Here is an 18,391-nt window from a genome sequence, read left to right on the forward strand (position 1 = left end):
CCATTTTTTTGTTTGTTTTTTTTTTTTATTTTTCCCGTGTTCGGGAGGTCATTTTGAGCTAGTTTATCTATGTTTTTGGAAGCATTTGGCCTATTCTACCACCTTCAATCATTTCATTTTGCCTTTCTATTTTTTTCATGTTTTTACAGTTACTTTTTCACATTTTCTGCTCAAGAATGGCACCATTTTCTTTAACATTGTAAACAAATGCGTACAGGCATAGTCTGAGACACTAAAAAAATGCATACTTCATTTTGCCTTCCTCACCTCAATGAGGAAAGGCTATAAAATCACTCGAAAAAAATGAACTTCTTTATTCGACCTCGTAGACCCACCTCCACGAATACCTATCGACTCAGAATCAAATTCTGAACAAATGTCTGTGCGTGTGTATGTCTGTAAGTCCGTGCACCGAAAAATATGCACACGATTATCTCCGGACTGGCTGTACCGATTTTGACCCTTTTTGTCTCATTCGATCCGTCTTGGGGTCCCACAAGACCCTAGTTAATATTATGAAGTTTAGGAAAGTACTTCAAAAGTTATGCTAAAAAACGATCTTAGCTAAACTTCGCCATTTTGACATTGTTGTAGTCGTCGCGGGTGTGTTGTACCGATCATCTTAACCATCGTAATGGACTTATTTCTGGTGAGAAAATTCCAATCGTTATCCTTATTTCTATTTCAAATACAATCAAGTTTTTGCTGCTTGATGTACGTCGCGATCTCGTTCGTATACTTTTCTCGGTCGTCCTGATCGGTCGTTAGTTTGAGTATTTGCGTGTTTATCGGTGTAAGAGAAGGTCCATCCGGTAATGTTTGTTGAGATAAGTCGTTTGAGGTTTCAAGACACTCCTCCCTGTGATTATACAAATTCCCACCTAATGTTTTAAGTATGGCCTGATAAATCATTCATATACGTAAATCATTTAGCATCAACTCGTGTTACCAGTGTTACGCGGAGTTTAATATCTTTCTGAATAATTAAACATAACATTGGTTTTATCTTTCCACAGCCGGCTGCCTAAGATATATACCATTTATATAACTCCATATCAAATAAACGGGAATTGTCTCAACAGCAGCATCCGATTGCTTGCCTTGAGAATAATATATAAACTAATAACAATATACGATTATTTGGGTCACATCATCATCTGCTATGATGAATCCTGACCATTACCCTTCCCTACTAACAAAATCCCAAGTAGAAGTAGTTTTCCGGCACACGCGGGGGTGTGGATATCGTATAGAACCCACCCTTGGTAGCAGCCTGTGCTAACTAACATTCCCGTCCCGTTCCCTCGAGATCTACAAACTGACATGGCGGGCGCCGTTGGTGGCCAATGACTGTTACCTATTTGCACACATTCGTGTTTCAGCGACCTTGGTGTTTTATCTTTTCGGCGCATTCATGCATGCTGTTGATAAGGGAAACACCACTAGATCGTTGAAGTGTATGATTGGTTGTGCTGATAGCATTTAACGGTCCTGTTCAGCAACGGAGAAGGACAACCATGGGTGGTCTCTCATGCTCATGCTCAAAACGATCTTAGCTAAATTTCGGAAGATTGTAAAAAGGGTAGTTTTTTAAGAAAATGCTATACATTTTTAGAAAGGTATTCAAAAGACCTTTCCAACGAGCCCAAAACGTTAAAGATCTGATTACACTATCAAAAGTTATAACTACTTAGGTGTTATTTATACACTTTTTAGAGGCCGGATCTCACATATTTTGATGAAAACGTCCGGATCTACCAAGAGATCTTTCCAAAGAGTCCAAAAGATTGAAAATCTGACAATCCAGTCAATAGTTATAATTACTTTAGTGTTTTTAATGCACTTTTTCGAGGTCGGATCTCAGATATTTTGATAAAATAAAGGTTTATTTATACATGTTTGTGAGGCTGTGTAGTGTATTCACTGTATGGATGTGAGGAAGGCACCAACCACCATACATGTACATCAACAAAAAAGTCAGAGGTTGGTGTGAGCACACACTTAATTTTATTTTCAATCTGTTTTCATTGCATTAAAATATACATTTTCATCTATTATCAAAACAAATTTGAAGACATTTGGGTGTATCATTGCCGAGATATAGCTAGTTGAAGTTAGCAGTTTCAAAAAAAGGGTGCTACGATATCTCAACACTGCCTTGACCAAATCGGCTCAAAATTTTGGTGAAGACTCGTTAAACCGGTCCTGTGTGCATGACGAAGGCCGATTTTTAAAAAGTTTATTAAAAAAAAAGATAAAAATATTTTTATGTTTTTCATATAAAAAATCGTTAGTTTTTGATTTTTGTATTTTTTTTTAAAGTAAAATTTCAGAATCCGGCTTCGTCATGCACACGGGATATGTCTGAAGAGTCTTCACCTCAAATTTCAGCCAATTTGGTCCATCGCATCTCGAGATATCGTGGCACCCGTAAATCAACTCGGTGTTTAGAGAAAAACGCAAACAAAGTTTGACATTCCGCTTTGCGCATGGCAAAATTTTGAGTTAAAATCGCCTCTAACTCAGTTTATTCATGAAATATCTTCATGAAACTTTCAGGAGTGATTGAAAATTATCTTTCCAGAGGATTCAATAAATTTTCTGAATTATGAAATTTTATGATTTCTTACATGTATGTAACCCCTTAAGGTGGATTATGTAACGTTTTTACTTCAAATATAGGAAACGGTAGCAAAACAAAAAGCCAAAGTTGACCCCTAAAAATTTCATTTTTAAAAACATTGACAAAGTAATATAAAACATGTCAAACTTCCAACCCTGAAATTTTCTGAAATTTTAAGAGTTCTTCTTTTCAATGCTTTTTAAAGATCAAAAATTGGGTGAAAAATTGATTTTTGGCGATTTTCTAGAGCCCGTATAGAGGCCGGGTAGGGTTGTAGAGGGTTAACCCAAGAATTTTTTTTTCAAAATTCAGGCCTGACAGGGTTAGTTGGCTATATCTTGAAACGGTTTAATTTTACTTTAAAAATAGAAGTAAAATGGCTCAAAAGCGGTGGTGGTTTGTCCCTCAAAACATACGTATTTTAAGAAATTGTTTTTTTTTTGAAAAATATAATAAATTTAACCCTCTAACGCCCAGAGCTGTTTGCTTATCGTAAAAATAGTAAATGGCTTAATTTTGGTACAATAATGCAGGAATTACTTTACTTTGACCTACAAATATTTTTGTATTTTTATTTTTTTTACCTGCATTTTAAGGTTTCTTTGATTGGCTCATTCAAAACCCACAAACAACCATTTTCATGAAAAATGAAGAAAATAATAAAACTATTGGTCTAATAAAAATGATTTGCCTTGTTAATGAATAGTCAAAACGTTTATAAACTTTTGTTTTGATAAAAATAAGCTTTTTCTGTAATTTAGAAAAAAGTGCTCCTGAATATTTAGTTGCTCATATGCCTAGGTGGTGCTCTGATGCACCAAATGAAAAAGTTGAAAAACACTTAAAACCGGTCCAAACTCACAATGTTATTCACAGGGGTTCTTGTCCAAGGTTCAAATGATAGCAAAACATTTTTTGTTTCATAAAATTTTATGTTTGGTTATTAATACGGGCTTTCGAAAACAGGTCTTATTTATTTCCCTAAAATTTGCCCATTTTTGTTTACATTTCACACTATAACTTTGCTTGTGCTTAACAAAATTTGGGGAGATGTTAGTATAGGGGAGAGTGGGGAGACTTGATCCCCTTTTTTTGTATCGCACATAACTCTGTCAATTTCTCACAAAACTATAAACTTTGTGCATGAATTGAAAGCTTAAACATTCATCTATGTTTGGCTAATAAGGATATTTCATCAGATGAACTCTTCGAATCATGCCAAATGTTTTAAAAAAATATTTTAAACCGGCATTTTAAAAATGTTAGGGGTAACTTGATCCCCCTTTCAACATTTTGAAGAAATCTTAAGCAAAATGTTTCTTATTCATCCAAACTTTTAATTTTCTATAAGTTACAGTAATTTCACATAAAACCTGTAAGTTTGTGTTCAAAATATAACAAGTTTATTATGTTAAATATTTAAAAACTTAAAATATTATTTTTTAGACCAAAATTAAGCATGTTTACAAAAGCTGGAAATTTTTGTTTACGAAACTTTTGAAAAATGGTTCAAACTGCAGTAAGTTATGTACAACTATACTAAAGGAAACTATGTATGAAAACCCAGCTCAATTGATTAATCTTGAGGCTGATTCCAGTGACTTTAAAAATGCAGGGATCAAGTCTCCCTAAACGCACTTTTTTCAAACAATTGATTGTAAAAATAGTATGACGATAAATTTAACATCAAATTCGTAAGGGTTTTGGAGTTATCAAACAATTCATGTATAAAAAATATTTTTTTGAATAATTTTTGAGTGTTTCCTATACATATCAATACAAAGAAAAAAAGATCTCTTAGAAGTTTTTTGCAGCTCGTTTTAGAAAAATGTGTGTAACTGAATTTAAACAATTTTTAATTTTTTTCTTTGTATTCTACAATGAGTTTTAGTTAATTTCGCACAACTTTCTAGAACAAAGCTAATTGTTTTACCCACATGCTGACGAGATACAGGCTTGGGATCAAGTGTCCCCGGGGATTAAGTCTCCCCACTCTCCCCTACATTCTACATGAACACCTGCAACTTAAAGCACCATGAAAAGTTGTGTCAGTTCCGAGATATTTGAGTTCAAAGTTTTGGTGCTCTGGAGTAACCATGGGCGGGAGAGGGTTAAAAATCGGCATGACAAAAATCCATGAACCCTTTTTTTCTGAATAGTCCTTATACCTAAAATCTGGCCAAAGACCCCAAATCGTTCAGAAAATCTCTTCTCAAGATAAAGATTTACGAATGTCTTAAAAAGAAAATCTATGGAATAATAAAAAAATATGGAAGAACCAAAGTTCTATTTAAAAATAATCTGGAATAAAAAGATGCGAAAAACTCGAGAATTGCCTTTTTAACTTACTTTAGGTAATTAAAATGCTGTTAATGGTTTGTTTTGATACACATTTTTTTAACTGCTCAAATCCCTGGAGATGGAGCCACACGTTGCCGTCGTTTCAGGGCTATTTGCAAAGATGGTTTCCGATGTTGATATATATCACACATTTATTTTATATTTATATACTTGTGTTGATAGAAATCAACTTTTATACTATGTTAAACTGCAAGATATTGATTTTTTTATTTGCATCTCAATATTCTTGTTTGTAAAATCTGGTAGGAACAGGTTTAAATCTTTTTGACACATCGTTAGCTTAGGTAGAAACTCATAAAGCAAAGCAACGCTTACGCACAACAGTAAGAGAGGGCTCTTCTAGGCATTGTGGGATTATATTAAATGAGCGTGATTTTTTCTTATCTTAATGTGGGTGTTACGTTGGGATCTGGTATTTTAATAAATAAGTTTTTTGCAAGGCACTCAGAATAGCTAGTATTTTTTTGTAACTTTAGATTGTTTAATAATTCCAGGCCGACAGTTCTAGGCGAGTTAAGTGATGCTATCAGAATCTCTGATTTCAATTTAAGTGATTTACTAACCATTCGGAATTGTCAAAACATCCATAGAGTCTCGATCAATCAATAATGGAATGATATCGGACAAAATTCGTTAATCTGTTGAACTAACGGTTCTCGGATTATGGTTGTATCGACCATTGCTGCGAATCGAGGATTTACTGGAGTTTTGACGATCGAATGGAGCCTAACATTTGAAACGGACACATTAGATTTGTGAACAGGAGTTCATCTCTTTCACTCAAATGACAGTTTATATTAGGTATGATAGGTATACACTCTTGTTTGCAGAGCTTCTGTGCCCTAATGAAATGGAAGGCACGAAATATTCTTCTTAACGAAGAGTATTCACCTTGTAAATTATGAACTGTTCATTTAAGTTTTTTTTTGTTTTTGGAAGCGGCAAGTCAGGTTTAAAAACAAGATAAAGGAATGTTTGGCTTTGCAATAAAATTTTTGGGGATTTGAGATTTAAGTTACTTTCAGACAGTTTAGTTGAGGTTGTTGATTCAAGTTAGTTAGTTTTCCTGAAATGAATAATTGGGCATAAATTATTAGTTAAATTGGTCAAAGTGTACTATTTTATTGGCAGATCTGCTTCTAATTGTAATGTACGACAAGACTACTGACGGACGTGACAAGACGGGCCCAGTAAAAAGGCCTCAAGATTTATATTCCCTAGACAAGTTAGTTTTCATCTTTTGTTTTCCAGTATTTTTTTATTTCCTTTAAATTTGAAATACATTATAGGTTTCCTTTGTAGCAATCTCCGATTAGTTACATTTTCTTATTTAATTAACTCATAAATTAATTTCTTTCGGGCCTTTTTACTTTGAATCATAATTTCAGATTTCCTTTATTCAGTTTTAAAGTTAGATTAACGTAACTGCTCAAGTCATCCAAGTTCTTACAACTCACACCTACACTAATTTTCTTTCACCTTCCCCCTCCCGATCCCCTATATCTTCCGGTGGTGTTCATTTTGTATGCAATACTAGTTCGGCCACTACCCTTTTTTCCACAAGAAACCGGACTTGGACTGACTTGAGGCCGCGTCCCCCACCTTGCTCCGTAAAACGAAAACGAAACGAAAACATTTTTTTAACTGCTCAAATCAATTTACGATGATCTACTAAGTTATGACCAAAATAAAACATCTTGTTGGCTCCATTAATTATAAAATTAACCTGATTTTTTTTCTTCATATTTTCAAAGATTTCAAAACTAAGATTTTTCAAATTCATTGAAAAAAAAAATCAGCGCAAAAGTAACATTCTAAAAAGTTGAACCACCCTAATGCACACCCACCACTCAGCCACAGTAAATCTTCCGCGACATCAAAATAATGTGAGCTCCTGGCGGTGGTGGTGTCGGGATTGTGTGTTCTCCTACGTCCTACGTGTTGGTCTTCTAATCCAAACAGTCAATTCGCAAACGGTCAATGGTGTTCTATAATGTTAGCACGTGTGTGGGTTCAGTTGTTTTTGAGCTGGATAAAGCTGCCGCGGTAGCCTCTTGATCCATCGGGAATCGATGAACCCCACAACATGTGGCAGGAAATTTCCGCGAATTGGCTTGAAAGGTTTCACGGTTTTGACTAATTACTCGAACGATTTGTTACTAGGAAGTAAATTCCTTGAAATTGTCTCACATTTAACTTGGTAGATTCTAAACAATAAACAGCAGAAGACTATTATTAAACGACGCTTTCACCAGCTGTGTGAATGCTTCATTAGCGAAAGTGTGCAAAATTCTCTGCCAAGTTCACGTTCGTCTCACCCGGTTAGGTTTGACAAGATCGCCTGATGGTCACGAAGAGCGACCCGGGACCGATTTCTTCTCCTGAGCATCGTAGTAGAACAAGCGCACGCTAATTCGGTTACAACCAAATCGTCCGACACGATACGACGTTGATGGTGTCACCAGAAGACCTGTTGAGTGATGAAACTTGTTTGTAGGGGGTTGTGGGGTGAATGGAAACAAGAAATAATCTATAACAATTTTGGGGAAATAAATAAATGAATCAAGAAAAAATAAGGCTAAGTTCAAAATCAATCACATCAAAATATAGAGGGTCGATGCCTCTTTTTTTGGGTCTTCTAATAACACAACTCGAAATTTTTAACGGGTAAAGGTATGATAGATTTGGGCTCTCTGAATACGCTCCAATCGACAGTCTTAGTAAATTTTCTGACTATTTTAGTCAATTTCCTGCCAATAATTTGAATTGTAAATTTCGGTAACAAATGAAAAAAAAAACTCTGAAAAATAAGTTGAAAAAATACTACCAACATTTGCCTAAATTTGATTCAATTACCCTATCTATGTCCAACTCAAACGTTGCATACAACATTGCAAGCAAGTTGGCAATCTCAACTCACATGAAGATGGCAGCACAATCCTTTCCAACCGCTAGCTATTTTTACATTATTCTTAAGAATTTTATGTTTTTAGTTTTGTAGTTTAGCTTAGTGTTTCATGTTTTGTTTGTTTTGTCTTACTTTTTGTATTTGTCGCTAACACACCTTTAATTATAATTTTTTCTCTTTTCTCTTTTTTATCATTTGATCATCATTCATAATCCACAACTACCATTACGCCTATTGCATTGCAATTACAAAAAAAAATGCTAAACCCGATGCTTCATACCAACATCATCGCCATCATCATCATCATCGTCTCGTCCTCCAACCCGGTGTTACGTGGTCGAAAATTCGAAAACCTCAAACAACAAACAAACAGGAACATTCGCTGTTCTTTCAGAGGTTCCTGAAGCAGTCGGACCAGACGCAGAGCGGCGATGTCGGGCTGGCGGAGTTCATCCACTACGTGCGCGAGCACGAGAAGAACCTGCGGCTGCAGTTCACCCACCTGGACAAGAACCGGGACGGCAAGGTGGACCTGGAAGAGATGATCGAGGCGTTCAAGGAGCTCGGCATCGACATGGACCGGGTTGAGGCGGCCAAGCTACTTAAAAGGTGCGGGCGGACTTCTTGGAAATTGTTTTGAAGATTTAATTAAAGTTTGCTCTCTTTTTAAGGATGGACAAGGACGGCAGCTTGAACATCAGCTACGACGAGTGGCGAGACTTTCTGCTGCTGGCACCGTCCGCGGACATCCACGAGCTCGTCAAGTACTGGAGGCATTCAACCGTAAGTAAATTTTATGCTCGTCAAAACGCTAAGACTCTCACCGAATTCCCACCCGGAAAAGAAATAGTTCATTCTAACTCCTTGACCCCGTGTTCTTCGTTTCTGTTTCTTCCTCGCCCCCGCGGAAATTTTCTGAAGAATCTAAGATACAATCAAGCGTATCTGGCGATGATTGGCCGGGAGGTGCCCCCAAAATCCCTGTCTCCCATTGAACCTCCATCAAGTCAAACATTCCCTCCAACAACTAACATCGAAAGTGCCCCCACGGTGGTCAGTCAAACCACAACCCCGACTAACACCGCCGCCGCCGCCAAGACTCGAACCACGACCATCAACGAACCGCTTCTGGGCCCACTGGTCGAAACAAACGACGACCTGGACCTAGACCTAGACTCCCAGGAACTGTCCCTGCTCAGTTTGTTCGATCTCGAGCAAGCGATCGAGCACGTTACCGAGCTGATCTTGAACCCGAGTCTTTTTGGTGGCGGCGGGGACTCGGGATCTTCCGCTTCCTCCATTGCGGCCGGGGTGCACCAGCACAGGGGGCACCACCACAACACACATCTGCTGGTGGATGGTAAGGTACAGTGGAATTCAGACTTTCTTCTAACTTCTTCTACTTCTTCTTTCGTTCGCCCGCTCGCGACCGCCACCGCCGTTTTCTTGTGTTTTTGGTTTATGTTTTTGATTTTGTGGACGTAAGCGACGACCGATGTCGGAAGTCGCGCTGGTCTGAGAATGTATTATTTTTCGGAAAACCATTTCACGGGAAGGTGATCTTAAAAATTTATAAGTTTTGAGAGTTTATCAGAATAGACTTTATCATAAATTCTCTCATTTAGTTTTATTTACACTAAGTCAAAGCCAAGCTCGATAAATTTAGCCAATGGAATTGTTTCACTAAGTTCTTCCAATATCATCGTAGATTGGAAGGCAAAACAGTGGATAAGTTCGTTAAGTTCATTGCAGTGAATGGCCAACATACTAATTCAGCAAACATACAAAAATTCAAAAAATACCAAAAATACCAAAAATGGCAAAAATACCAAAAATACCACAAATACAAAAAAAAAGCTTAAATACCCAAAATACCACAAATACAAAAAAAAAGCATAAAATAACAAAAAATATCAAAAATATCAAAAATACCAAAACACCAAAAATACCAAAAATACCAAAAATACCAAAAATTCCACAAATACCTAAAATACCACAAATACCACAAATACCAGAAATGCCAAAAATAACAAAAATACCAAAAATACCAAAAATAACAAAAATAACAAAAATAACAAAAATAACAAAAATAACAAAAATAACAAAAATAACAAAAATAACAAAAATAACAAAAATAACAAAAATAACAAAAATAACAAAAATAACAAAAATAACAAAAATAACAAAAATAACAAAAATAATAAAAATAACAAAAATAACAAAAAAAAAAAACAGAAATAAACAGAAATAACAGAAATAAAAAAAAATAACAAAAATAACCAAAATAACCAAAATAACAAAAAAAAAAACCAAAAATATCAAAAATACCAGGCTACCAAAAATATCAATAATACCAAAAGTACTTCAAAACCCAAAAAATAAAAAAATGTCGAAAATTTCAAAAATTCCAAAATCCCAAAAAAACACTGCAAAATACTAAAAAAAAATCAAACATACCAAAAAACACCACAAAATACTAAAAATACCAAAAATACCAAACTGCCAAAATAATTCAAAAAATATCAAAAAAAAACCTAAGATACCTAAAATTTCTAAAATACCAAAAATAACGAAAATTTCTAAAAATCAAAAATTATCGAAAATATCATAAAACACCACAAAATACCAAATAAACAAAAAAAAACCTAAAATACAATAAATTTCATAAGCTTCATAAATTTCAAAAATTTCAAAGATTTTAAAAATTATAAAAAATAAAAGTTTCAAAATTTTTACAAATTTTTAAAATTTTACAAATTTTAAAATTTATTAAAAATTACAAAAATATTAAATACTACAAAAATTCCTAAAATATCCAAAATATCAAAAACAACACCAAAACTACCAAAAAATACCAGAAATGCCAAAAATACCAAATATCAAAAATATCAAACAATATCAAAAATACTTAAAATACCAACGCCAAAACGATCAGTAGAATTTCGCACTACATATTTATCGTAATAAAATCCAATTATAATAAATTTGTTATGATTTTCAGTATTTGATTTTTTTTACATAAATTATTAGGCCGTTGCAAATATTTTTCAAAGTTTATGTCGTCCTCACCTTCAAAATTTGTCCTAAAAAGCCACCCCCCATGAACATAAACTTCAAAAAATATTTACAACGGCCTTACTAAGACAGGTACCGATCAAAATCAGAAAAAAACTGGCAGACTCTCGTCTTACATCTTACATTATAAATAGGGATTATATTAATTATTTTTGAAAATTGCAGAATTGAGTTGGATTAATCATTTTTAAAATTTTGTTTTATTTTTCAGTTTTGATTAAAATCTTTAATTTTATTCAAATAGTTGCTCGAAATTGGGAGAAAATATGGATTTTTTTAAGGTCCTGCAAACAACATTTACATTTTTTGCCTTTTGGGTGTTTTTGAAACCGCCTTGAGTCAAAAAAAAATCAAATATCAATACCCCTCGAAAAAATAAATAAATAAATAAATAAATAAATAAAAAACACTCTAGAAATGCAAAAAAAAAAAACTGTCAAATCTGGCACAGATAATGATTCATTTTTATCCTGGCAAACTGCCGTTCTACGCATAATTGTCCCATGTTCAAAAAAGTGCAAATGAGAAAAACACGATTGAAATTTTTCGACCGATTTCTGTGTTTCTACGCATAATTGTCCCGTGGGTTCCTATTCGCCCTATGTGTCCCTAATCGCCCCAGTTAGCAGTTTATCGCCCTTATTTGTGATTCTCTTGCTATACAACAGGTAAACAAGACATAATGCTTAGTAAAACTAATGATTCCGTGTAAGAAAATTCTTGGTGGGACAATTATGCGTAGAAGTTCAACGATGGGACAAACAGACTTGGTGTTGTTTTTGATGAATTTCCGAACAAAGTACCAGATTTTATGTGTTTTTCTTAAAGTACACATCAGACTAAACTTAAAAATGTTATAAAGTCAAAATCGTCCAAAACTGACATGGGACAATTATGCGTAGAACGGCAGCAAACACATGAAAAATGTGGCTATCTCAGATTTATCTGGCAATCTGTGCAACCCTGCTCAGCAGTTTATTATTTCAGAATTTAAGTGACTTAAAATATATTTGATAGAAAAAAATAATAGATATCTCATTTTTTTAAAAAGTTTTCCTTTTACAATAAATTCATAATTATTTTTCATGTTGGCATGTTGGCAGGGTTGCCAGCTCAAAATTAAAAAAAAACTGGCAAGCAAAAATGCAACTTTAACTGATGGAGGAGGGGTAGCTAGAGACAATTTTGTTAAAAAATTATAATTCGTCAACTTGAATTTATTCTTGTAATTTTAAGTGGCTTCAGGCCGTTGCAAATATTTTTCAAAGTTATGTCGCCTCTCACCCCCTACAAAATTGGTCCGGAAAATCAAAAGTCAAACGAACTTTTATGAAAGCACCGCAAAAAAAATCTCGCAAAATTTTGGAAACTTAAATATGATTGCAAAACATTTTTACCCGCCCTCTCGACTTTGGTCAGAGTCAACTTTAAAACTTCAACTTTAAAAAATATTTGCTGCAGCCTTACTTGCAAAATAAAAATGTTATACCTTTCAAAACATATCCTAAATTTTCCTGAATTGAATCAAAATGGTATAAAACCCTGAAAAAAAATGCCGAACTCTGGAGCACTTAAAAAATCTTAAATTTATCAGATTTATCTGGCAACCAGTCAACCCTGCATTTCGGTCTCATTTGAACATTTAAATAAGATTTTCTAAAAGATGGCATTCGAAATATAAAGCCAAAGATATTTGGCAAATACTATTCTTCTCTTATCTGTTCCGTTTTTTTCTTTGTATCTAAAATCTAGAGTTACTATTATGCCAAATATTTTAATCATACATCCACATCCATCTATTATTGGAGGTATTTGTAAGATCTTGAAAGCTGTTCAGTGTTCATGAATCTTTTGAGGCCCAGCTCGGCTTGAAAAATTCATACAATGCTCAAAACATAAACATTCCCAGACATAAACGTTCTCAGCAAAGTTATTATTTGAGTTTCCTTCATACAAATTTGAATAAAATTTAAGGTAATTTATATTAAGTGAAGTCTCCACAGCTGTTTGGCAAACACTTTTGAAATATTTTGGATCCTTCAAAATGTCAGGGGTCTACCACCGTAACAGAGTGTGCTGACAATATTAAAGTCCTCAATTGTTTGATGATTTTTTAAAGGTGACCTGTGTTGTATTAAGATTTATGGAATGTTTAAATGCGAGATATAGGATGTTGTCATCAACATGGTATCAAGTACAAATAAGTAGGTATGTTTTGAACGTTTTCGAAAATTAATTTCCAGCCTGATGAAAGTCTATTCTGATAAATCGATCGAAATGTGAAATGCAAGAATCGCCCTCCTAGAGAATAGTTTTCCAAGAATAGTCACACTAATGTTGAAAGTACTGTTGCTCGCAGATTGTTGAAAAAGTTTCCACTGCTTGCCGGCCCATGTAAATCCGCACCGGAAATATAAAATTAATTTAAAGTAGCAGCTAGCTGCAAAAATCAAGCTTTTGCACCTCCATCAAATTCGTTCCACCCGCTCATCCTGCAAGCGGCAAAGCCTTGTACTATCTTAAAGCATCCCACCCATCAGCGCTATCTTCTCAATTGTCATTTTATACGCCTAATCAATTACCTCCCTGTCTGTCTCTCTATCGCCACTATCTGACCTGCTTCCGTAACCGAATCCTTTGTACCAAATCATTCGCCATCAGCTGTAACGATTTGAAACGAGAGGGGGGGAGGGTGGCACATCTTCACTATCTCTATCTCTCTTGCACTATTCTCGCCGGTATCTTGATGTTGTGGTAGAGAGTGCACCCGGACTCCGAATGGGGAGTCCTTGGTTACAGGAATGCTAGGTGGATTACTCGTATCCCATTTTTGTAGAGCAGTTTTCGTTTAGAATAGAAATTAATGGGTGGCTAATGATTTGCTCTGATTTGAAGCATTAGATTAGTTGTGGTTTCTTTTTCCCCTATCCTGCTACTTGACTTGAGTGTATTTTTATTAGAGGAGGTTGTTTTTCGAATTGAATGTTTGAAGAATGATATATAAATTAATCGCCGTTGTGTGCATGATTTTTGCGGGGATGATTTCTAGTAAAAATATATGCTAGAACGCGTGAAGTGTTGTTTTGTACTTTGTATAGGTAGGGGTGGATCACAATGCGCTGTTATCGTTAATGCTCTTTTGACGAATGTTTTGTTCCAGAAAGCCTCTTTCATTCTTGACATTAGTGCATAGATTTCTCAAGCGAAAACAAGTTCAAAGACCGGATGAGATTCTGCAAATTTGTATGACCTAATCCACACTTCCCAGACCCAATGTCACCCCTTCAGACGGTATATTTGTGTATCTACAAATACCACTAAACATAGTCTCTACTATCAATAAATGACCAATAAGTTAGTCATCGTGTAGCAGACGAAAATATTTGTATCGTTTGATTAGATAAGGTGCATAAACAAAACAGGATAAACAAACACTTAATCCGTACCATGCACTATCTGCGTTTTAACAGCTTGTTTTTCCGCACAATTATGTTTTAGAAGTTTTGAGTAGGATAAATCCTATAGGTGTAGTTTAAAGTTGATTCAAGCAATATTGAATTTGATACAAACTCGCAAAATTAGTCTGCACTAGCGTCGCCCACTTAGATCAAAGTTTACCATTCCATCAAACAGTCGTCAGAACCAACGTGCCACCTAGATCTCGACGTTGCCACTAGTGTAGGTGTGTCATTATCTAGAACGAAGTTCAAACTCATCACTTGACGTAGATTCTAGAGCAGCGTACAAAGTGTATTTACCGTCCTGACAACGTCAAGTTCCCCAGCAAGCCTTCAGCAATTTTGGCACCGTCCGGAAATCGGGGTCAAGGCACGCGGGGAATGCAAACTTTGACCCCCAGTTTTTGCCCCGTTTCTTCTGTACCTTGCAATAGTTGGTGTCTGAGCAGGAGGGTTGATACTGTTGGTAAACAAAGTTCGAGTCTGATCATCGGTCGTGCATTCGTCAGCAGCGAAGCTGTAGCCGACTACGACAATGTGTTTTGCTGGTCGTCACTTAGTAACAGCTACCAAGTGGTGTTGTTTACCGATTTAGCTCTCCGTTGATGGGGCGGGCTTGCTGTTTGGCTTGCTTCGGAGCGATTCAACGAAGTCGGTGTGGATGACTCGGCGGAATCGTAATCCATATATTTCATTTGTGTTCTACTTTCCAGGGCTTGAATTTGGCAATTCAGGAGTTGATAACGTGTAGACAGTTATAGAAATTTTTGACCTTACAGAACGCAAGGACATGGCATGATGAACAGCTGAGCACAAAATCGACGTTGTGCACCATTACAAAGACTTTTATGTGCTAGCCTGGGTGTCTGCTTTCTATATTTCAAATAATTCTCGCTTACATTTTCAAAAGGCCCTATGTACAAAGGAAGATCGTGGCCCATACTTTGTTTTAAAAAAAGTACATTAGAATTCATTTATCATATGAAAATGTTGCAAGATCATCAAATATTATATCTTTAACGTGAATCTGTTTGCAATGATCTACAAAAATGTTTTTTTTTTCCAAGAAATTAACTGTCCATAACATCATACAGGGATGCCAGATTTGAAATACAGTCGACTCTCTGGTAGTAGATCACTGAATACTCGATATTCCTTCCTACATCGATGGATTATTCAGCCTCTTTAATAACCATACAGCATTATTGCGATCTAAAACCTCCTTTCCTCGATAGTCCCTGCATTATTGACACACAGAGGCTTTACCTATCTATGTTTTGAAAGTCTTTAGTCCTTTCAGGCCTGGCAATCCAGAACCGTGTTCCAAAAAATAATTAATGATTAAATTTACTTAAAAAGTGTGTAAAAATGTGAACCTGATGAATTCACCAGAAACTGATGAATATTTACCAATAATGTTACACTTTTTTCTACACAAAATCTGTGACCATTTCTTGATGAATATTACCATCATTTTTTTTTCTGTGTACTTCAAAAATATTGTTTCGTTAATTCTAGAAGAAATCCTTATTTGAAGAATGGTGTCTTGAAAATGGATTTAACTATCGATTTTGTTTATTAATCAATGTTTTGTATTAAGACTGGAACTTTCTTGAAATATTGGTAAATTCTCAAATATTCTATGTTACTATTTCTTTTCAAAAATAGTTTCAACAGTCTGAACCCGAAGCATGATTATTCTGTTACATTCTTATTGAAATAACATATAAGTTGCCACGGGAATTGCAGGCACTGGGTTTAGACTGTTAACAAACTTTATATTCTTCGTTTTATATTCGTTCGTTCAAAACCTCAGGGCCCTTAGTGAATGACGAAAAATTTACATTTTTGCATTTCAAGGATTTATTTGTGAAGTTTAAATTAAATTTTACGATCCCTTTGAAAAAAAAAAAACATTCCAATTCAGAAAAGATTTCAAAAAAGTTTCTACGTAGTTTATGGATGGTCCCATACAAGTCGCAATACAAATTTATCTTGAGATGCGGTTTTTGATTGACTTGGTGATTTCGGCACAGTTGGTAAAACAGGTCCTCTTTGATAAAATAGGTACATACACGGAAAATACTTTTCTCGTAAAAACTCGATTGTGACTAACTTTACCACATTTGTTTTTTTTTTTAAGTTTTGATATGGTTTCTAGTGCAAACGATCATTTTGTTTTTCGCCAAGTTATACATTTTTGAAAAATGTGGTTTTTTGAAAGTATCAAAAATTTACCCGAAAAAGCTGGGATATAAAATCTTGAATTAAAAAGAATTATGGCTTTTGCTAGATGTTTTGAAACAAAAGATTTCTATGCTAAAAAGTCACTAGGGGGATTTGCAAGACGGGAATTTTGGATGTTCCACTTTTTTTAAGGGGATAAGAGAAAATCTCCTTGAAACAACAAATAAGTTTCGCTTGGGTTTGAACGGATTTTTGAAGGTAAAAGGTCTGGGATACACTCTAAGCCACCATTGCACAGTGGTCCGAAACCGAAATCTAGCGGGACAAAATTGATAGTGGCCACACGTTAAGATTTAGAGCTTTGGTGTCTTCGGGACAAATGATCAGGGTCAATAGGGGTATTTTTTTGGTATGTTGGACATTAGGGTGGTCCAAATTTTAGGGTGGTTCAGAATTTTTATTTTGGCGGGATGACGAGGTAGCGCTTTGGTGTCTTCAGAAAAATTGTAGGGAACACCATTCTGAGCAACTTTGCTCAAGGGCACAAAGCTCTATCTTCAAAAGGGAAGTTTCTAGAACCATTTTGGTAATTTAGGTTGAGGTGTTTATGAAAAAATAGTTTTTATTAATTTATAATAATAATTATCAATAATTAATAATAATTAACAGATTTATCTTCCAAGAGAGCGATAATCGGACCTTTAAAACGAAAGTTATAGCCAAAATACGACGAAAAATACACCATTTTGAAATGTGAATAACTCGAAAAGGTGGTGGAGTTTGACCTCGCTCTTAGAAGCATCTGAAAGTACACATTCTAGAGTACATTTGCTGAAAATATCTCGGAGGTCTTTTTTGTTTAACTCATTTAATCTCAATTTGAAAATGAGCATTTTTAAATCGTTTTTTGCCCATAACTTTCGATAGAATTGACCAAAATTCGATTTCCATGAACAAAAATATTCATTTTGACAAGCTCTACAATTGTCTAGAAGGGCCCAAAAATTTACAAATTAATCTAGTGGTTGTAAAAGAAGAAACAAGTTTTTACTGAAATATTTCAGGAATAAATTTAATAATTTTGTTGATTCCTGAAATATTTCAGTAAAAACTTGTATCTTCTTTTACAACCTCTAGATCAATTTGTACATTTTTGGGCCCTTTTAGACAATTGTAGAGATTGTCAAAATGAACATTTTTGTTCTTGAAAAACGAATTTTGGCCTATTCTATCAGAAGCTATGGGCAAAAAACGATTTAAAAATGCTCATTTTCAAATTAAGATTAAATGAGTTAAACAAAAAAGACCTCCGAGATATTTTCAGCAAATGTACTCTAGAATGTGTACTTTCAGATGCTTCTAAGAGCGAGGTCAAACTCTACCACCTTTTTGAGTTATTCACATTTCAAAATGGCGTCTTTTTCGTCGTATTTTGGCTATAACTTTCGTTTGAATCCGATTTTCGCTCTCTTGATAGATATATGTGTGTTTTTATAAGCTCTTCAAATGTCTGGAAGACACCAACTCGCTACGACATAAGCCTGAGTTGATAAATTCAAAAAACTCTTTTTTTCATAAACACCTCAACCTAAATTACAAAAATGGCTCTAGGAACTTCCCGTTTGAAGATAGAGCTTTGTGCCCTTCAGCAAAGTTACTCAGAATGGTGTTCCCTGCAACTTTTCTGAAGACACCAAAGCGCTATCTCGTCATCCCGCCAAAATAAAAATTCTGAACCACCCTAATGTCCAACATACCAAAAAATGCCCCTATCGACCC

The 18,391-nt window shown here is 34.9% G+C and overlaps 1 protein-coding gene across 4 annotated transcripts in view; it reads left to right on the top strand.

Moving 5' to 3' along the window:
• Window positions 1–18,391, top strand: part of LOC6039880 (calcium-binding mitochondrial carrier protein SCaMC-2) — a 70,633-nt gene that overhangs the window by 18,876 nt on the left and 33,366 nt on the right. The window contains exons 2-4 of one of the 4 annotated variants that reach the window (XM_038259222.1): window positions 8,266–8,501; window positions 8,564–8,675; window positions 8,814–9,257. In XM_038259222.1, coding sequence (XP_038115150.1) covers window positions 8,266–8,501; window positions 8,564–8,675; window positions 8,814–9,257 — 792 coding nt within the window. The remainder of the gene's footprint in view (window positions 1–8,265; window positions 8,502–8,563; window positions 8,676–8,813; window positions 9,258–18,391) is intronic. The other 3 variants (XM_038259223.1, XM_038259225.1, XM_038259224.1) reach the window with 3 other exon arrangements.

Source organism: Culex quinquefasciatus, chromosome 3 (assembly GCF_015732765.1).
Source record: "Culex quinquefasciatus strain JHB chromosome 3, VPISU_Cqui_1.0_pri_paternal, whole genome shotgun sequence".
Taxonomy (NCBI): Eukaryota; Metazoa; Arthropoda; class Insecta; order Diptera; family Culicidae; genus Culex; species Culex quinquefasciatus.